Consider the following 21,202-nt stretch of genomic DNA (forward strand, 5'->3'; position numbering starts at 1 on the left):
TTCAATAGCTTCACAAACTCACGACTGTCCACAAGGTCAGAAAAACATTTCAGCGGTTTACTATCATTTACTGTATTTGAGTAAAGTAGCTTGCTGTTTATACAAGTTTGGGGGTCATTCCAACACAGGTTTTTCTAGGAGTATAGGAGTTGCTTCGTGAAAATCAATCAACCTCTTAGTTCTTGCTGCGAGTGAATTAAAAAGTCGATTGAATTCCAATTAACCCCAACAACCTGGTACATACTTAGATGGACCCAGTAGATTCATCAAGGTGTCGTTCCACCAACAGGATGTTAACTCCAATTGACCTGGAGATGAATCAGTTGACCCCTGACCCTTATTTACACATCCTTCCTTTCTTCCCTCCTCTCTCTCCTCTTCTTACTCACCCCGTTCAGACTCCCCAGATCTTTGACTTTGTGCTCATCCGTGGCAGGTTCATAATTGATGACCGCGTGCTGTTTGTCGACACTGCGGGACTGCAAACACAGACACAGATATAACGTTACCGTGACTACAAATTGGATTTTTTATTCCAGAATGGTTTGAGGACAGGACAGTCGGACACGGTGCTATGTCAGGAAGATGAACTACTACAGGCAACGCTGGTATCAGCACAGGATCATCTCCAGTGTCTGAGTATGCTGAAAGAACACACTATTAACAAAGGAATGCATTATCCACACTGGCAATAACCCTTTTTTTTATGTCATATGAGATTGCAATACAAAGGCATTTCAGCTCTCAACGAAATACAGATTCATATAAGTAGAAAAATACATAGAAAAACACACATCCATACAAACATGCACAAACACTAAACTCTCTGAAGGGAGAAATGAGAGAAAGTCGAGTATTGATTTTTTTTCTCCAGATATAACCTGATAACCTTCCAAGTCAGAATCTATTTGAAACCTAATAATTTCCCATCTAACTTTTCATGACTTAGCTATTGTCAAGGTCAGATACTCAGAACCTTTCAGGATTCTTAGCAAGGCAAACATACCAGTGACCAGTCACTGTCTCCAGAAACTGTAATTGGGAAAAATGTTGTGCCTAAAGGGCGATGGAATGGACTGGCTTCAAGGACGATTGTGTGTGAGGTAAACAGTGTGTGTGTGTGTGTGTGTGTATATATGTGTGTGTGCATGTCTGCATGTCAAGGGTTTCTGAAGGGCCAACCTTCCCCTGTAGATTAGGTTAGTGATTAAGGCAGATCAAACAAGATGCAATCAGATTAGACACAGGGCGCGCTTTCTGCAACACAAACCCCAACTGACACGCCGGGCACACACCCACACAGCGTCCTCGCTGGTCACAAACTGCATGCTCCGCATACGTATCCATACATATACATGACTTATTGTATCGCATCGTAAAGTTAAAGAATCCGAAATGCCAACAAACGGCAAGTTACGAATCGAATCTTCTTGAGTTTACTGTGTTGACCGCCTCTAAGGCCAGCGCTTTGCAGAGGTCCAGTAGCCATGTGATGAGACTGCAGCCGGTGAAAACTGTCACATGGGTAACACACTTGGAGTGTATTTTCCGTTGGCAGGCTAACAACTAAACAAAGTGTTGGCTCTTCTCTCCCCCCCCAGGTCACTGGAAAGACTCCAGCAGGGAAAAAATCTTGATTTCCTGAAGGGTTTCCTACATACCTCTACTGAGGATTCGAATGACATAGTAAAAGATGATCTAAACTTGTTTTTGTAGTTGTTCTGAAGCGGTTTATAGTTCTATTGTGAAAATCTGTGTGATTAAGGTTTGGGGAAATCTGTACGTCTCAATAGCAGATATACAGAGATGTAAAGTGCATTGACCTATGCACTTTTGTAAAGCTCTCTCTTGGAAGTCGCTTTGGATAAAAGCGTCTGCTAAATGAATAAATGTAAATGTAAAAATACAGGTAGTGCTGCTTTGAGAAAGATAGTTAAAAGTCGATTCTCTACAGTACTGATATATATTTGCTCCAAATAAGAAAATGATGTAGTTACAGAAACACTGGCAATGCAGCACAAACTCTTCAACCCACTGAACTTGCTAGTCAGTCAGGTTACATCAGATCTAACTCAGGAGGTATCTGCCCCACTTTCTATAAATACCACTTACTCCCTCACACACATACAGTATATAGAGGGTTAGGGATACACTCATCTAGTGCAAATAAACACACAGACAGAGTTTAAAGGACTAAACTGGTCTCTTCCAGGCTGGTCTCTTCCATCAAATAAGTTTAAAAGTTCCAAATGTGTTCCACTTATTCCACACAGGGCTGTAGTAATAACCAGGAGATTCAGATCTGTGTAGGTCACATGTGCTGTCTAAGGTCCAGAGGCAGCATGGCCGTGAGGAGGTGTTTTTAAGGTAAAGCTGAATCCCTCAGCTCACATACAAGGGTCCGACACACACAAGGGTCATGGCGGGGGTCACACACGAGGGTCACTGCTAGCTTTGTTAACGTCACATGGCTTAATCTCCAGAGGTGAAAGGTCATGTGTGTAGTTGAAAGACTCTGAGCCGTATCGGTTTCACAGCTGCAGCAGCTCACTAATTCTCACCCCGCACATGACAAACCACTGGCTAAACGAACTGCTTCATCTCAACAAAGAAAAACTGTCCTACAGATTTATGTAACTAAGCATTCTGGGTCAAAAGTAGTTATTCACTCAATGATGTTGAAATACTTTGGTTGTGGATAAAAATCTTCAGCCGAGTCATAGCAACAACTCCAAAAGACCGATGCCTCTCTGCGTGTCAGTAATAATAAGCCACTCCACACAAGGGAAATACAGCATTCAGAATCGGACTAAAAGAGACTGGCTCAGCAGAGCTTTCCTCATGGTATTCCTAGCAGATTTGCCCAGCGTTGTGGCAGTTATGGCAGTTATGCTCACCTGTAGCATGAGCTCACAATCGTCCCGCCCGACGAAGATCATCTCTCGGGGGAGGCGGTGGCGCGTTCCCCCGCTGCTGACCAGGAACCAGGAGGTCACACTCATCTCTGCTGCTGCAACGACACCTCCTCCGCCACCTCTACGGCATCCTGGAGGGAGGGGGGGAGGGAGAATGTGAGCGTGGGGGTGAGTGCATGGGTAGTGAATGAGGTTTTCAAGTATTGACCGAGACAACAAAGTTTTAAACCTTCTTACCTCTTTGCTAGCACACAATCAGATTCGTGAGTTAACTGTCTGAAACGGCAGTGTGTTGAGTCCGTTAGTGAACTCGACATCCTCCCTAGCTTGCCTCTCCACTCCTGATCATTGCCAGATGCTACAGGAAGTGATGTAGGATTCTTGGCTGAGCCACTCAGCAGCACATTCTCTGTCCCCCCCCCCCCCGCCCCTCTCCCTTTCTAAAACTTATGTTGGTCTGAAAAAGGAGGTCAGTTTTAACGGTTCCAACATTCTACTGCTTAGGCTCGAAGAAACATAATTAAGCAGAACTGCCTGGCTTTCAGACCTTCAGTCAACAGACCTTCTTCCTTGTTGACCTTGTGTCACACTGAAAAATGTAAATACATTTGCCAAGGATGAAGATTATTTCACTGTTTGTTTTGATATTTCATTACCGTTCTGTAGTAAACTTTCTCATTTGAAAACTCGGACCAGGGAAGGTTCTTGGACAAACTAAAGTCGGTGCTATCGAGCTAGAGAGGGTGCCGGCTCTATGCCATAGAAGAGAATGCCAGCTGAAATACATCAATCAGAGAGTGAATTAAATACAGATTAATGAGCTAAACTTTCAGTTGTGTGACCTTTTAAGTATCTAAACTTGACAAATCCCCATTCCCTAATCCTCAGGAAACGTTCAGATTTGGCACACTGTTTTCTGACTGCTGCTGCGATTACAGAACTACAGTATTTTCTGTAGATTGCCACAGAAAGCCACTGGAATGCTAGAGCAATTTCATCTCTATCCCTTGTGATCAACAACAGTTTGGGTACAAGAGCGAAGGTAGGTGAAGCAATACAACTGCCCGCAAATGATATCCCTCCATATATAGCTTATCCATATTATCTAACGTTGTGTTTGGGTGCTATTGAATGTTCTATAGCTAAACACTAGTCATGCTAGTACTCCAGAAAGACTCATACGTATAACATTAGAAATTGTTTGCGGTTCTTCTCTCTGGAGATCTGCTGTCATTAGACGTAGGCTTAATGAGCTTCAGAACACCCACCACAGCATGCAAGGACACACACAACTCCACAACATGGCTCAGGCTTTCCCTGCATGCCAGCCGGAGGAACGCGCCTTCCAGCCTTCTGCTTATCACACATGAAAGAGACTTCACCGCTGGGGAATGTGCTGGGCTAAGGGCGTCGGAGCACCTACCCTAGCTACGGCCGCAAACACGTACAGCACCCGAGCACCCTCACAATTAGCGCCAGATATACATCTTTATGTCAACCGCACACGTTGATTAGTTTGCTAATGAATCCTTAAAGGATTTTTGGTGGGCTAATGTCGGGGAGAACAGTAACACCGAAAAGGATGAAGCAGGAAGACCCCTGCAAGACAGGTTGATAAACATTCATGTGAGACCACACGTTGTAGAACCTACAGCTGAAATATATCACAGCAATGCTAACAAATATATTTTCTTCTCTGTCCGACTCATGCAACAACATCCTTTTTGAGGGATGAGGCATGACTTCATGGTTTTAGAGAATCCCACCCCCGACTCGAGGTCACAGAGCTGGATTGTTGTGGGCTGACTATGCTGCTTTGTGTGGAGAGGGCACGAGGAGCAGGAAGTATGCTTTGCTCTTCCTGTGGCTCATATTTGATTCGGCAGGAAGTTAGATTGACAGTTTTGATTTTGAAAAAGTCTAGGACGTTAAGCCAGTGGATGTTAAGAGGTTGCTGAGATTTCACTTTGACACTGATTAGCCATTAAAATGAATTATAACTGCAGAATAATAGCAGTATAATAAGCTTTCACTAATCCTTTTCTCGGCTGAAGACTTCCTCTTTTTCAGACTGCAAAACGTTCAGCAGATTTCTATACTAACTTCTCCATCTCTGAAAGCCAATCCAAATCCATTGACCCAGACAGGAAGTGATGTAACAGAGCTGAGGTTCACTTCCTGGTCCATCTAATGTGTGTCCCTCCTGTTCCACATGGCTCCTCCACGTAGGACGGGACAAGAGCGCGGCCAGATGATGCAACAGCCGTGAAACTGTCCTCTCCCCTCACACACACACACACACACACACTCCAAATAGGAGAGGAGAAGAAATCTGTCCACTCACACATGTATTCAGGATGCTGAGCCAAGAATCTCCGCAAAGGGCCGGCCCCTGCATGTAGAAAATATCTTACTGTCCATAAACACTATAAAGTGACTAGATTGTTAGCTACAAACCCCCATAAAAAGTAATGGCATGCGAAACTGTTAACTCAATAAATTCAAAATACTCTTTTGTGGGAACTGATTACATAAATCTATTTGATTTTGCCCTTTCTTTGGGAAAATAATACTCACAATTAATTGATTCAATCTTTTTTTGTTGTTGTTGTTGTTTTAACTCAAAGGTTCTGTTTCTCTGTTTCTCGCCTTTGCTTCAGGGAGCAGCAGCCCAGAGCTAACAACAGGCATTTACTGTGATATATGGCTACGCCCAAAGAGCAGGAGGCTATTTGGACCACAGCTCAGGGCCATCAAGAACTAAAAGGGCAGCATCATCAACCAGAATGAGACAGGCACCAGCGGGAGACACAGTCTGGTCTCCCATGACCAGCCTATTATTTACAGACAGACAAGAGACCATGGCAGATACCTCTCTGAATCCTCACTAAGACTGAAATGTCTGTCTGTTACATGGAGTAGCTAACTCAGAGGTACGGCCAGGCTATGATTTGAACAGTATCTTCCTTCTAAACACATTGCTTTTTTTGGGTGTGCAGTTGTCATGACTCCTACAATACTGATAGATCTCTCCTATCTTTTTCTCCAGAAATAGGTTTGTGATCATCCAGTCAGCCTGCAGGCATTGGCCTTAGACAACCCACCTCTTTGCTTGAAGATCTTGTTAATACACTTTTAATAAGCTATTGACAACATGAGTGTATTAATGTGGTCATTTGGGGATAGATACTGGTTTTGTTTTAGGATCAGTAAATTATCATAGTTTTAACATAAAAATTGTGGTTTCATTTTTTAGATTTTATTTCACTGCAAGGTAAAATTATAGCAGAGTTTAAGTCAGATATTATGCTCCTTTGATGGTGAACATTAAGGCCTAAGGCTGGTCAAAGTACAACCATAAGCCATGTTAAATGTACAGTATAAGGCCTACAAACACACTGCATGTTTATAAGATATAATTGGAGAAGAAAGTGACCTTTTAAATTCTTGAAGAGTCTAAAGTTAGAGTCTCGGTTGTCAAGTCCTGTTAGAGGTTAGGAAAAGTGAAGTGAACTTGCTTTGACATTGCCATCTCCAACAAGGGATGCTCAACGAGACACTGTGGAGCCAATAGAGCAGAATAAGATGTATCTGCCAAGCTCTCTGCAGAATCATCTGTCTGATTCCCCCATGTCTCTAAACAGACAACAAAGAGAGAGAGAGAGAGAGAGAGAGAGAGAGAGAGAGAGAAATATCCTAAACTTACAGTTACATTCTTCCATAACCCTTTTCCATGTAAACAGATTTATTACTTCAACAATTTTACATATCGCTATACATTATTACACTGCATCAAAGGTCCTGCATTCATGATCCTATCGGGGAATAGTACAGACTATCATCCTATTCCAGTTACTGGGTCCAGTAATCAGAAACACTCACAGAAATGATCTCCTGTTGTTACAACGGGAGAGAAAAACTGGAAGAGCAGCAGAAAATACCATATGGTCTGGAAAGCTAGCCATGCCCATCACATGTTCACAGTTCATGTGAGATGCAAACAAACAAACGCCTCCATTGACCCAGCATCCATCCATCCTTTCGCCTTGAGAAGCAGACAGCACACATGCTCACTGACCACGATAACTCGTACGACCTACATATGTAAATAAAAGCTTGACGTATATGTCTAGTCAGATATCTAAAGTGGAGACGGTGACAGTATAGATGTACATCACCTGCTTCGATATAGAAGAGCTTAATAATGATTCAGTCAGCACTGTATGTGTTGTTGTGAAGAATATAGATCAAGGTAAACTGCGTTGTAGTCCTTAAAATGATTTCCCAGAGGACATGGCAGTACCTCAAGCCGTTATATCAATCAAACAGAGCAAACATCTTCTGAGAGCCCTTCAGCTGCACTGTAAGTCGATCTGTCCTTAACAGAGACATTAGCGGTTGGGTATCCTTGCAATAACGGCATCACCTCTGACAATTCACATGGTGATAACCTTTATAATTCCTGAAGCGGATAAAAATAGTACTGAAGCAGACACTGGTGAGGGGAAAAACAACATTGATACTGGAGCTAATAGGGTGCCTAGGACGTCAGCTGAACGTTTGTCAAATATAAACTAGAAAACTTCATGGAAATAATGTCACACCCCAGAACAGATGTGAAGGTCATTATGACTTGGTTGAAAGAGTTATTCTGGAAACACACCCACATCTTTCCAAAACAGGTTTCTGATGAACAGTACACGTGGATAAAAAACGTATCTTTTCCTTGAAGATTAATAGAGGCCTTTTTGGGCTACTAGCACACAGGTTTGGTTCTATTCTTGGTGCCTGGATGCGTGTGTTATAATACCAGCATCACAACACAGAAAACTGCCACTACGGCTGTCATTCTGCAGGCACGGCCTAACAAACAATATTCAATACAACTGAAGTGAGTGGAACTCATTTCCTTTGCTTCCTTCTCAACACAATGGCAACGACAAAGCAAAGTTCAGAGACAGGCAGAGAAAAGTTTTTATTTAAGGAAAGCTTCAATAAAGCTGAAGGAAAGTCTTGAGTCCTAGGTCAGGGGCATCCTATCATTTTAAGACGGAAAAACGTGTCAGTGCTTAAACTGACTACATTCAGCATTGTGAACAATACGCATGACGTTTCTCCACCCTCTGACTATGTTAGTATTGGAGTCTTAACATGTGTATGTTGTACTATGAGATGAAGCAAATCTCAAAGAAACGACAAGAATATGGACACATGCAGACGTGTTTATCTAGAGTGTTTGGTACCTCACTGCACTGACCCACTTCTCTTTTACAGACTTCAGAAATCCTGTGACACTGACATCGTCTTTAAAAAATGCAGTTGACTTCACAGGGATCCTCTGGTTACAGTGAGAGAAAGAGAGAGAGAGCTGGCTGAGATTATTAGTTTAGTGGCACAGGCCCAAACTCTTAAATTCTTGCAGGAGGAAACAGTTAGCCAGAAGACACAGACAGTGTGCTGTCGTGCTCTCTAAGAAGAACACCAGTCTCACACCAAGATACGACTAATGGTTGTTTGATGAGGAAGGAGCTTGTCACAGTAGGCACAGCCTGTATAGCCTGAATAGATTTATTTTATTCAGGTTATTCTCCAGGACGTCAAATGATAGGTCTCCACTGCATTCGTTTGATACCAGAGTGCATTAATGCCACATGGGGGTCTGTATAAATCTAAGAACTATTTATAATAATCTTATGTTACATTAATTTGGTTATATTTACTGTCCATTGGCAAATCAAAACAGCCTGCAACTGCGACGTCCACACAAAGAGAGAGAGCGGATGCAAACCAGGCCAGCTGTCTTGACTTGAACAACAAAGCCCCCTCTATCGATAAAGGGGTCCATTATCGGGGGAGGGGAGCGGGGCAACTAAACTGAAGAATTTATCTTTGAACACCAGGCAGAATGACCAATAGTACCGAGCAATCGAAGGTTAATTTGCCCCGTGGATACAATGTCCCGCTGAGATAAAGCATTTTGTCGGTCACATTGAACTCAGTGAGCTTCGACGAATTGTTTCAGTTCTTCTGTAGCAGCAAACTGGAGCAGCTAACTATAATCTGTATGCATTCGCAACTAGGTATCTTTTATATCTGATACAGTGCAGCGGCGGTAAAGGATGTAACAAGGGGATCGCAACAATTCTACAATGCACCGCACGAGTGATCATGCTGCTATGACAATAATGAAGCGGCTTGGTCTCGCGACACAGCCAATCGGAGCTCATTTAGGTTTTCACATTCACATTGTCCCATTTTGGATGTGTTGTTTATTGCTATAGGCTACAGTAATGTAGGTGCCATATGCAATTCTGGACAGAACTGTCGAATCATCACTTATAATCCAAGCTTGGCACAAGTATTAACAATAAAGGAGGAGAAAGAATGCGTTTATTCTATGTAGAATATTTGTATCCCACGCTTCTCCACATATTGTATATTTTCCCTACAGGCCTATAAATCTAGAAAAAATAGTTACATATGTGTACACACGGGTAGCCCTCCTTAACTATAATATATGTAACATGCATAAGAGAACTCACCCTTTTGTGGCTGTTCTATAGGCTACGTCTGTCTTTTATGGAGACTGAGGCACTGTGTTGAGCTGAATGCCCTGCCCTATCCCTCACTGTGAGCGTCCTTCTCCACTCAGTTGCTCAGCAATTACGCTATTCCAACTAGCGGAGACCAACATCCTCCACGCCAGCGTATGCACTTCCAGCTAAACACGGTGGGCGGGTTTCCTGTCGCTCAGCACTGTACTATTGGTAACCGATCTTCGTAGCGTGCACTCATCTACATAGATCTTACATCATTTGATGGGTGTTACAGCGCTTTTGAGTATGGACAATATGTTTGTAAGTCCACGAAAGAAGTGGACAAATGTGCATGGAGAAAGGATAGATACTCGCCCACGACATGTTTCTTTCTATGTCGTTATTCCAAAATATTTGAATATGCCAGAAGGCATATTATTTCTTCTAAAATGTATTAGTTATGATCCAAATTAAAAATATTTGATCGTTTGTAAGAGCTTCACGATGCACCCTGTAGGCCTACTCATTTTGTAACGCAGACATTGCATTAACCATTATTGCACACTATTTATAGATAAACTACGGTTGACAAGATAAATGTAATTGCCTTTAAACTAAAACATTTTATTAGAAGCACATGGTTATTGATTGGACGACACCACCCAGTCAATGAACAACATTTTAGATAGCATTAAAAACACATATAATATATTATATTACCCTGTTTGCTAATTGATTTTATTTTTTAAATACAAAAAAATTCAAACAAATGTCACGTTTTTAAGAAGACAGCCTAGAATATTTAAGAATGCTAGAAATTTTGAATTAAAAAATGGTACACTCCCCTTTTGTTTGACAGTAGGAGGCATGGGTGAAAACCAACCGAACGAGCCTATCGTTGTTTAAAAAAACTCGATTTATATTCAAGGAGGCATCGGGGAGGAGGAGCGATCCCATTACGTACAATTTCAAATAGCTGAATGTTAAGACCCACCCCGGTTCATATTGTGTTATGAAACGACTGCTCCAGACTAGTGAAGAGACGCTGTGGTTGGCCACAATCATCCGTGTTTTGAGTGCAGCGGGCAGGGGTTTGTCCAACCTTCCATACACAAATGGCGAATACGGATGATCCGCGGGAGGTTCAAAATTTCAGAAGAAACACTAGTTCCAGATCCTCTGTTTCAGCATGCTCCTCTCTCGCTATGGAGATCAAAAGAAAGAAAATAATAGAAAGTACTGTGTTTTTGCAGTCCGAGGTAAGATTAAGAATAACGTTAGATATCTGAAAGCACGAGCAGTGCTAACTTTAGTTAGCTAGCGAGATAACGCTAGCTGACGTGTGAGGAAGCTAGCTAGCCCAGCTAACTCACCTTCTCAGCTACTGTAAATAAAGCGAATAACAATAGCGCTAACCCTTTTCTACCATATTTCCTATATCTTATCGTTAGATTAGCTTGCAATATTATCTGAAAGTAAGACGACTTTCTTGATCAAATTCAACTAGTAGGCTACTTCATGTGTAGCGTAGCTGCAGGTGCATTCCTTGCGCCATAAAACAACAGCCTTGCAGTGTTTGTGTCAGTGCTGCCAGCTACGCAGGTACAAATTGTGCTTTTGTATTGGTAATACTTCTAAAAACAGTTCTTGTAGGCGAGATGCATGAACAGATTGAATGACACGCTTCAAATTGTAGAGGACATGAATTGAAACTACAGGTAGTCAGAATTCAAGACTCAAGGGAGGATGAAGTTTACTGAAGTTTAAACGCATACAAATATCTCCTTTGCTAAAACAGTGGGAAAATGCTCTTTGACCTGCTGAGAGGGTGTCATCAAAGCTTAGTGTTAAAAATAAAATTAAAATAAACGCATACTAATTGTTTTAGCTTACAGAATAATAATAATTCATTACTAGTTCAGAGTTTGTCAGTCCATTTACATCACGCTATAGGCCATATCGTTGCTCACAACATCAAACCTGTCTAAATCAGTTAGTTCATCAGTAGCTGTTACTCATTCATTCTACCATTCATCACTGTTTCTTGTGTCTGGCACCTGGTCTGTACATCTCTATAGCTTTAGGATCACATGACCTCATAAACTGTGACTCATTTAATTTACCTGTGTACAACGGGGGCAATCTTTTTCTTAGGACACCAACATCCAGGAAAAGATTGATTTTGAGATCCGCATGCGGGAGGGTGCCTACAAACTGCTGGTGGCCAGCAGTAAAAGAGAGCAGGTACTCAACGCTTCCAAGAACCTCCTGACCTGCAACTCACGCATCAAGGCCTACCTCACGGAGCTGCAGAAGAAGAAGGAGGAACAGGATATGATGATGGCCTCCAGGAGAAGGTGATTGGTTATAGAGTGTTCTTGCCATCATGCAAGCACACATTGGGTAATTGTTTAAACTTTATTTTGTCTATCCTATAGATCGTTTCCAGTTTCTAATGATCGCGTGGCTTGTCCAGGGAAAGTGGCGATATCTGGTAAAATTCCTTGGATTTCATGTTGCTCTTTTTGTGTTTTTGAATTTGTTTATTGGAATGAATGCACTTGTGATAAACCTTTTGATTTTCTCTGCTTGGCACTGTAGGCCTGCGAATTCCGTTGATGTGGAAGGATTCCGACCATTTCAATAACAAAGGCAGTGAGTTCCCCTTTATTCCGTATAGAAAATGCAAGTGCTTTTTCAACAGCTGCTTGTTGAAGGAAAATAAACATGTGGTATGAAGAGTTCATTTCAATTAATTATAAGTCTGTGTGGTGCTTGTGCGTGTATGTGTGTTTGTATGCTTGTGCGTGCGTGTGTGTCAGAATCAGAATGGGATTTATTCGCCATGAAAGTTTGCACAGACAAGGAATTTGCTTTGGCAGGAAGGTGCATACAATAAACATATACCTAAAATTTAAATATGTGGACTATCTATACTAAGGGTACATAAACTAGCAGTACTAAGTCGGATTAGAATGCTTGTGTGTGTGTGTGTGTGTGTGTGTTCTAACAGACCCCCCGCTATCTAACTTGGTTTTTGGAACAGCTGATGACAGACACCCCTGTTTTAGGTTCACGGAGGGTGGCTGTCTTCTGCCTGATAAGAATTGGATCAGAAGTGTTTGACACAGAGATGGTGATTGTGGACCGATCGTTGACCGACATTTGCTTTGAAGGTGTAACAATATTGTGAGTAGTGATTTCGCACCACAGCTAACATGCAGAATAGTGTGAAATACTGCTAGTAGATGCAATTCGGCTGTCCTGGTTTAGTTCCACAACCACCTGAAATGAACTGGAGAAAGTTAGGACAAACGCGAAACAAAAAGGATAATGATTTTGAAATCAACGTCCACATCGATGTTCCACAGCAGTGAGGCACCGCCCCAGTTTGACCTGAAGGTGGAGCTGTACAGCTGTGCCATCGAGGACGAGACCACTATTGTCAACACCCCCAAGAAGCTGGCTAAGAAGCTGCGGAGCTCCTTCGGCCGAACCTCCGGAAGGAAACTCTGCCCCCTGCTGGAAGCAGGAGACCCTGACGCCTTCCTCCAGTCCAATCCCATCCCACCGTATGTCATTTCCTGTTCTGCAGCCCTATTGTTACTTGCCTGCAAGTGATTTCTGATTAAATAAGAAGACATAAGTTCCTGTAACCTGTATCAGCCTGTATTATTATGTAGAGTTATTGTATGGGAGTCAGATGGCTGAGCGGTTAGGGAATCGTGCTATTAATCAGAAGGTTGCCGGTTCAATTCCTGGCCGTGAATTTACGTTGTGTCCTTGGGCAAGGCACTTCACCCAACTTGGCTCGGGGAATGTCCCTGTACTTACTGTAAGTCGCTCTGGATAAGAACGTCTGCTAAATGGCTAAATATAACTGGATTGACATTTAGCATGTGTGTGTTTCTTCTTCAGAGGAGCCAGGTACAGCCTGCTGGCCTACGCTTCTCTGGGCCTGGACGAGGCTGAGGGCAGCTTCCAGTCCCACTCTTTCATCGTCCTCCAGGATGGTACGAGCCAAAGCAGTCTTCGGCAGCTGCTATCGATATTATACGGAATGTTCCTTTTATTAGTGTGTATTTATGTCCTGCTTGTTGTGCATCTCCTCAGCTGAGTCATCCTCCTGGCTGCCGCTCTATGGTAACCTGTGTTGCTGCCTGGTGGCCCAGCCCCTCTGCATGACCCAGCACATGATGACTGGCTACCTCAGTCAGGAGGTTAGCTACACTAGCTCAGTGTTGCCATACAGTGCCATACCATACAAGATAATAACAAACTTGGATGTTTTATGTGGGGGGGGGGGGGGGGAACACGGTAATAATACTTTTTTAAAATGTGTATTTTGTTGCAGCAAAGTGTGGAGGGTATGTACCGCTGCTGTAGTCTGTACTGTGCCCTCAGCGCTGGCTCTCTGGCCTGCTACTACACCCCTGAGGAAATCACTGCCAAGGTGGATCCCTGGCTACGCATCCCCATCCAAAAGGTTAACCACACCATGGAACCCTGCCTTGTGGAGTTTAAGAACTAATTCTGTTACTGCAGAACAGATCGAACCATCAGTCTTACCTGCAAGAGGCGTCTAAAGGTTGTTAGTGTTTCATCTCTGCTCTCATTCCAGGACACCAGGATCACAGTGGTGGATAAAGATCCAGGGTCGAGCAGGCGGTCCAACAGTCTGACCATCCTCAACCCAGCCCCAGGAGGCTCTCAGGCCCACGTCTTCAGCACCGACACCAGGCAGGAGCTGGAGGACTGGCTGGAGGCCTTTTGGCAGCACTTCTATGACCAGAGTGAGCGTTCTCAGATCTGATGGACCCACGGCCAGGTTCACCCTCTAGCTGTCTGAAAGCGATTCTCCTGAAGTCTTGTTTGCTCACAACCCTTCCATGTCTTGTGTTTCTTCCTCAGGTAAGTGGCTGCACTGCTGTAACAAGCTGATGAAGATTGAGGTCCTGTCGCCACGGAAAACCCCTCTGTTCCTCACCAAACAGGCTGACTCCGTCTACAATGACCTGAGTGGGTTTGGTTCTCGACTTATCTAGTACCTAGATTGACCTCTGAAGGATGCTCCAGCACAGCACACAGTTTTCTCTATGATCCATATAAATTTGTGCTTATGCATGATTGATTGATGAGAAGTTTCCCATAATGTTTCTGAAATTCTCAGATTTTTTTAATTTGCTTTGTTTTAGGTATCAACTCTCCTGGAAAGTTGGAGAGCATCACGGACATCATCCACAGCAAAATTGAGGAAACAGGAGGTCACTTCCTTATTGGCCATGAGGAGGAGAGGGAACCGCCCAACTGGTCTACTCTGTTTGATGGGACCCGCCCTATGGTTGTGCAGAAAACTGTCCTGAAGCCAATCAAAGACAGCCCCTGTCCTAGCCCCGCCTCCAGCTCCTCCTCCTCCAATGCCAACAAGAAAAGACGGGCCCCGCCCCCACCCTCGGACCAACAGCCTTACACCCCAGAAGCCACGCCCATCAGGCCAGCTAAACCTCCCCTTCCTCCTCCTCCTCTTCTTTACCAGGAGAAGGAGAACAGGGGAGCTCAGGCAAGGCCAAGAACCAAGACTGGGCGACCTTCTCTGGACACTAAGTTCTCCGCCATCATCCAGCAGCTCCAGAGGAACCAGATCCCGGCCCGGAAGAACGCCCCCCTGAGCCAGGTGGAGCCCTCCGGGCCTCAGCTCCTGCTGGGGGGGTACCAGGCTCCAGAGCAGGACGACCCCCCCAGACCGGTACCAGCTCCACGCAGCAAGATGCGGAAGTCTTTCAGGGAGAAGATTAACCCTAAAGCCTGGTGATTCGTGATTATATGTTTTAAAGGGAGTCTTTTATAGATGATTATGGAAATATTTTAAAGACAGACCGGTCCCAGGTACTGACTGTAAGCAATTAAGAATGATCAAATTCAGAATGACAGAAGTCCTGTTATGTAGTATTTTCTATAATGTACGCCACTTACGTCAACGCTATGACTAGACTGAAACCACTAACTGTTCTTTCTTAACCAGAACATGTCGCTGTGTTCTGTTGAGCACTGTGATCAAAGTGGAACTGAAGGGAATATTTGAGAAGGGGTGTCCATTTTCAGCTTGCTCCAGTGTTTTCATGGTAGGTCACAATGCACAAATCAGCAGGATGCAATAACACTGATGGGAATGATATCACTTTACATTATACTATAAAGACTAAGTGTATTAACTGGAATATCACCAATAAAAGTTAATGATCTGTAATGTAGCTACAGCACATGGGGTCTGTTAACTGTAAAATACTTTTCTATAGGACCAAAATAATGCACAGCACTCTTGTCAGTTTTTACCACTTACATTTTTGTTTACTTTTACTTTTTAGTGGAACGTAATTGAAACTTGTGGAAATTTATTGAACAGATTTTATGAAAAGGTTTTGTAGAATTATAACTTTTCATTTATAATAATTGTATATCAATAATGTTTTAGATTAATTTTGTAATTTGTCTTGCCTGTAATGTGTTTACTTGGCGGGAATTCTATCTGTTTAAAATATATTGTAGTAGATTTTTACCCCATGTGCAATTTTTACCCTGCCATTAATGTTGTAATATCTGCAATAAAATCTGTTTACTCTTTTTGGTTGTGTATTCTCATTATCTTTTAAAAGCATGCCGTTACTCTATGAATCTTACAGAATAGAATTGGGACACTAGGGGGCAATGGCTCACAATCTGCTGTTCAGCTGGAACATAAGCATGTGTTTTAACGCTGCAGCAAATACTGCTCTTATCAAGCAAGCCAAGTGTTCCTATTATATCACTTTCAAGAGTGCAGCTGCACCACAGAGCAGAATTATCCCTGATAAAACTTAACAGACTCTCAGTGGATTGTAAAGTAAACAAGCTGGGTTATAAACCTTTGTTCAAATCCTGAGGGATTTTCCATATTTGAGTTCATATGCTGGCAGATTGCAGAGTTTCAATATTTCACTGTAGCTTTTCCCGACCCCACCCATCTGTCAGAATATAGCACCAGAGCCTTTAAAGAAGAATACAAAGCAACGTGAGCGGGATTACACACAGGGACATGAGTAGATATTAAAATATTTTAATTAAATATACAGAGGGTCATATAATACAAAATGTTTTTTTTTCCTCTGGTTTGCCAGCTGGGTGATGGGTAAACAGATGGCACATCGTATAAAAAAAACACTTTAAAGGTGAACAATATGAAAACAATGTGAAACACAGTAACACAAAACAAGCAAATAAAAGTGTCCTCATTCATATCTGTAGTGTTCCTATCAGTGAAGGTGACCTTGAGATTGAGCAATAAGACAACACTACTAGATTGTGTGACCTGCAGTATGCACTTATAATATTTACAGATTATACCCTACATACAGTATACATGACAACAACAACCAATGTGTCAGAAGTCAATAATATTTACAGTATAATTTACACAGGAAATAAATCTAAAGAAGTTTACTTAGAAACTATGTTTTGAAGCTGAAATATTTAAAGGCCTATTAAGACTACCACTGTCTCTACTGGCTTTTCGGAGGCAAATGCGTAGAAAATGTACTTAATCATAAACAAACACATTAATATTAAGTGTCCTGTAAAATCTGTGGTGATAGGCTTTACAACGATCTTTTAACAGCACGTGTAGCAGTGTTTCGAATGTCCTAAATCCCCATTAACAGCAGTTTTGGAGGCTGTAAAAACAAGACCAGGTGTTTTCCAGTCTTCAGGCATTGCCCTGCAGTCTGACCAGGGGAGGATCTAGACCATTTAAATCGGGGGGGGGGGGGGGGGGGGGGGGGGGGAGGGAGGGGGGGGCAAGCTGGGGCCATTTGTACTGTTAAGAGGGGCCAGTTACATTAAAAACATTTGTTGTCATATAGTTTTCTTCAATGCATTGCAGGCATTAACAGGCAAAAGGTCATGTTTATCATGATTCAGACCCTACATTTAGGGGGGCCACAAGGGTGTCCAAGCTTGTTGTCACAGGGGCACTGGCCCCCCCCAGAACTGCCCCTGTGTCTGACATAAATCTCTTTAAACCTTTGTTAACCCTAAATATCCCTGCCAGATGTATAACAAATGATGGATGACAACTAGGTAAATTCATTGTTTAAGGGTGTCTCCATGTCACTTAGAGTTAAAGAGAAATCCTTGTGACCCTGGTGCTCTGATAAAAGATTGTAAAAGGCACACATACTCCCAAAGCAATCTCATGACACATTCAGTGGTATAGAAGGTCACTGTCCAATGAGGAAATCTGTTTGTAACAGTATTTCAAGTCAATGAGCATTTAAATGTACTGCATAAATTGGAGCATTCCACAGTAGATCGCTGCTTCATAATGCGTCACAAAACAACGTTCTGCCAAGAACGAGTACAGCACCTCAGCACATTGTGGTTTTGAAGTGAACAGCACCATGGTTTGAGCAGTCATTTTGTAGAATCCAGGTGGTTTCACTGTAACATGAACAGGCTACAACACTGCACCAGAGACAAGTAAAATGATAAAAAAAATAAAAAATAATACATTGATTAAAAATTGAGTAATGTTCTACAGCTGCATGGCATTTCCCCCCTTGGTAAACCTTAAGCTTAAAGAGTTTATTTTGAGACATTCATGGCGTGTTTTCTTTTTCTTCTTTTTGTTAGTGTTTCAACGTTATGATGAAATCCCCAGAACACATTCAGAGGGGACTTCTGTTGTTGGTACTACAGTGATGTTGCTCATGGATCCAAAACCTTTTAGAAACCCAGCAAATAGGATTACCCCTCTCGGGTGTGTGCTGTCTGCCAATGGCTTTTCCATGGCTCCCTCGGCCGTCACAGATAGTAAGAAAGGACCTGACTTATACGTGAGAGAAATAACCTGCTTGGTGGAACATTACACAAACACAGTAACATGATGTGCAAATGGAGACAAACATACCTTTAGGCTAAGTGGGGTTACGAAGCAGTGCAAACGGTACACACAAACAAATACACGAGCGAGGGAGACAAAATCTTTTTTTTTTTCTTTCTTCTTTTGCCCATCTTAACGAAAAGAGTTCATCCTCAACCTTCCACAATCTGCTCATGCTCAACGGAATCATAGAACACAACAACAACAACAAAAAGTTCCACTGTTCCAGAGATATAAAGAAAGGGGACGTATGGGTGGGAGGGAGATTTAGTAGGGGCGCAGCTCGGCTACTAGAGTCTGGTGCTGGGGTGCACGGACGACAGCGGAGGGGGGGTGAGGGTGGAGAGGGGGTAGAGGTGGTGTAGGAGGTCCCCGTACAGAGCTGCTGCCCCTCCAGGGTGTCTGTAATAATGGTGGGGGCTTGGCCCCGACGCCATCAGCTGCCTCTGGAGCATCATGGAGTGGAAGGCCAGGGGGGGCATGAGGGGGGAGACAGCTGTCTGGCTCTTCAGGTACTGGAGGGGGTGTTGCAGGGTGTCCTGCCTGGCATGGACCAGTGACCCTGGGTACATACCGGGGTAGATGGGGGCGTGGGCAGGGTAGGTGTGGCCTTCCCCGGGAATGTGGCTGTTGAGGTGGATGGCGTGGGCCGGCTCGGCCGGTTTGAGCTCCTCGCCTTGCGGGTCGCTGCGGCGGAGCGAGCCGGCGGGGTGCATGGGCGTGACCACACGGATCTTGCGGTCGGGTAGCCCCTCGTTCTCCAGTTCCCCCAGGCTCCGCTTGCAGGGGACTCGGGTGGGGAGGGACTCGGAGGAGGGTTTGCAGCTGGGGTACAACTGGGAGGCGTCCTGGCTGCTGTGTTTGGGGGCGGAGATGGTCATGGGGGGAACCCGACATGCCTTGGGGTGAGAGTCCAAACCATGATGCATTATGGGATATGGGAGGCCACAGAACGAGGGCTTGGAGAAGGACAACCTTTGAGAGACCGGTTTGGAGATGCTGAAATCCCGCGGTTCGTCCTCCAGAGCTCTGTCCCCGTGTGTGTGTGTCCTCTCATGATAAAGAGGAGCTCTGTAAGCCAGGCTTTCTCTGTCAGTGGTGCCGGTGTGGAAGCCCTCCCCGTTTTCACAGTCCCTGATAAAATGCCCCCTTTTATCTCCACCAGGATATCCGCACATCCTCTCCTGATTCAGGCAGTTCTCCGTCTGCCGGTAGAGGCTGTGCAGGTGAGGAGAGGAGTAGCAATCGCCTCTATAGCTGGGCGCCTGGGGGGGCACCTGCATCAGCTTCTCCCCAGCATTCTCCACCCCATCCTGGGGTTCAGGCCGGTGGAGGTAGGGGTGCCATGGAGGGTTGATCCGGGTCTGGAGGTGACTCACCCGGCCGGAGTAGGACTCGGACAGATCCCCTAAGGGGCTCCTCTCCTGGGGTAGGTGGGGCTTGATGCTCTGGGCGTGCTGGATGACTGACGGCCTGAAGACGGGAGCGATCTCTGGGCTGTCTGGAGAAGAGCCCTGCCTCTGGCCCACTGCCTCCTCTACCCTGTCACAAACATCGCTGATCATGGGAGGAGGGCTGAGGAGAGGAGGAGCACAAGGAGGAGGAGGAAGAGGGGGAGGAGGGGCACTGAAGGAGTAAGGATTGGTCTCGCAGACCTGAGAGAGAAGCTTCTTCTTGGCTAGGGGCGACATGACCCCAAGGTTTACCTTCGAGTACACCGGAGCTGTAAACTGACCCTGACTGGACTCCTTCTTGCAGGCAGAGTCCTGCTTGTCTGCCACGGGGTCCGTGGCGTCTGAATGCTGCTGCTTTGGGGGTGCTGGTGGTTGTTTGCACATGGGCAGCACCTTCCCCACCCTGCCTCCGTGAATCTCTACAGGCTCCTTGGTTACAGGAGGGTCCAGTCTGCCTGGTTCTGGGGGACAGCTAAACCCAACTGGCTTGTTGTGGTCCCAGGAGGGCGAGTACTTCCTACTGGGGAGCCTCTCAGACTGGTCCCGGTGGTTGGGGCTAGGCTTGTCCGTCTCCTGGCCAGAGGCCCTTGGGGGCTGACATTCGGGCAGGAGGCACGGGTCTCTGGTGAGGGGGGCGGGTTGAGAGGTACTGCAGTCTGAGTCTGGAAGGAGGATGACGAGGGATTTGTCCTCGCTCAGAGGCTCCTCCTTCTTGAGGGTGAGCTGTAGCTCCTCCTCCTCTGGCTCATCTCTGGTCGAGACTTCCTGGTTTGCGACGGCGGGATCCGGTGTATCCTCCTTCACCTCGTCCACCTTCGGGGGGGACAGGACACCAGAGAGCCACGATTAGTTCACACGCACAGAAATTGGGGAAAGTGAAAGGATGAAAAAAATATCCAGACAAAGAGAGAGAAATGACGGTGACCAATCTGTAAAGCCAAAGGCAGCTTTTCCACATTTGTGAACAATAAAGATTGAATTGAAAGAGAAAAAGAGTTACAGAGAGAGAGTGAGAGAGAGAGAATGAGAGAGAGAGAGAGAGAGAGGGAGAGAGAGAGAGGGCAAGTTAACAATCCTGAGACTGACCTGTGTTTGCTCTGTGGCTGTGATCGTCTCATCCTTCTCCCTCTTGGCCGTCTGTCTCTGGTTCGCTCCACTCTTGGTCCTCTTCACGCCAGCGACAGCCTTCGGTTTGCCGGCCCCCTCCACCCCCCCGCCTGCCACCTCCGGCTTCTTAGACTTGGCTGAGGGGAGGGGCTTGTCTTTCTCTCCCTTGGTGTGCCTCTCGTATGGAAGGAGGAGTCTGGAGAGGTCAGGAGGAAAACGCTCAGAGTTAATCAACCATAGTCCAAAAGGTGAGATTTACCACATAACTAAACTGTG

General features: G+C 44.7%; 3 protein-coding genes across 3 annotated transcripts in view; 1 reads left to right on the forward strand and 2 right to left on the reverse strand.

The window, feature by feature from the left end:
- The window catches only part of cep170aa (centrosomal protein 170Aa), a 30,971-nt gene extending 21,509 nt beyond the window's left edge, over nt 1-9,462 (reverse strand). Inside the window, exons 1-3 of the mRNA XM_067236513.1 lie at nt 9,458-9,462; nt 2,898-3,046; nt 390-479 (exon numbers count right to left, since the gene is read on the reverse strand). Coding sequence (XP_067092614.1) covers nt 390-479; nt 2,898-3,002 — 195 coding nt within the window. The 5' untranslated portion in view covers nt 3,003-3,046; nt 9,458-9,462. The remainder of the gene's footprint in view (nt 1-389; nt 480-2,897; nt 3,047-9,457) is intronic.
- A 1,090-nt stretch (nt 9,463-10,552) lies between these two features.
- On the forward strand, nt 10,553-16,026 carry rtkn2 (rhotekin 2). The gene is made up of 12 exons (XM_067236484.1): nt 10,553-10,710; nt 11,606-11,808; nt 11,890-11,945; nt 12,053-12,106; nt 12,523-12,640; nt 12,823-13,023; nt 13,370-13,464; nt 13,565-13,671; nt 13,806-13,937; nt 14,073-14,244; nt 14,363-14,470; nt 14,647-16,026. The coding sequence occupies exons 1-12, from the start codon at nt 10,567-10,569 to the stop codon at nt 15,261-15,263; spliced, it is 2,007 nt and encodes a 668-aa protein (XP_067092585.1). The 5' UTR covers nt 10,553-10,566; the 3' UTR covers nt 15,264-16,026.
- A 1,266-nt stretch (nt 16,027-17,292) lies between these two features.
- Nucleotides 17,293-21,202, reverse strand: part of LOC136943531 (AT-rich interactive domain-containing protein 5B-like) — a 45,951-nt gene continuing 42,041 nt past the window's right edge. Inside the window, exons 9-10 of the mRNA XM_067236886.1 lie at nt 20,906-21,122; nt 17,293-20,632 (exon numbers count right to left, since the gene is read on the reverse strand). Coding sequence (XP_067092987.1) covers nt 18,656-20,632; nt 20,906-21,122 — 2,194 coding nt within the window. The 3' untranslated portion in view covers nt 17,293-18,655. The remainder of the gene's footprint in view (nt 20,633-20,905; nt 21,123-21,202) is intronic.

Source organism: Osmerus mordax, chromosome 5 (genome assembly GCF_038355195.1).
Source record: "Osmerus mordax isolate fOsmMor3 chromosome 5, fOsmMor3.pri, whole genome shotgun sequence".
NCBI classification, from domain to species: domain Eukaryota; kingdom Metazoa; phylum Chordata; class Actinopteri; order Osmeriformes; family Osmeridae; genus Osmerus; species Osmerus mordax.

What these genes read in the sequence shown, in the direction of transcription:
- rtkn2 (XM_067236484.1), top strand. Translation starts at nt 10,567, where the DNA reads ATGGCGAATACGGATGATCCGCGGGAGGTTCAAAATTTCAGAAGAAAC. An exon ending in CCATTTCAATAACAAAGGCA is followed by an intron (nt 12,107 to 12,522) that starts GTGAGTTCCCCT and finishes CCCCTGTTTTAG; the next exon opens with GTTCACGGAGGGTGGCTGTC. An exon ending in TTTCATCGTCCTCCAGGATG is followed by an intron (nt 13,465 to 13,564) that starts GTACGAGCCAAA and finishes GCATCTCCTCAG; the next exon opens with CTGAGTCATCCTCCTGGCTG.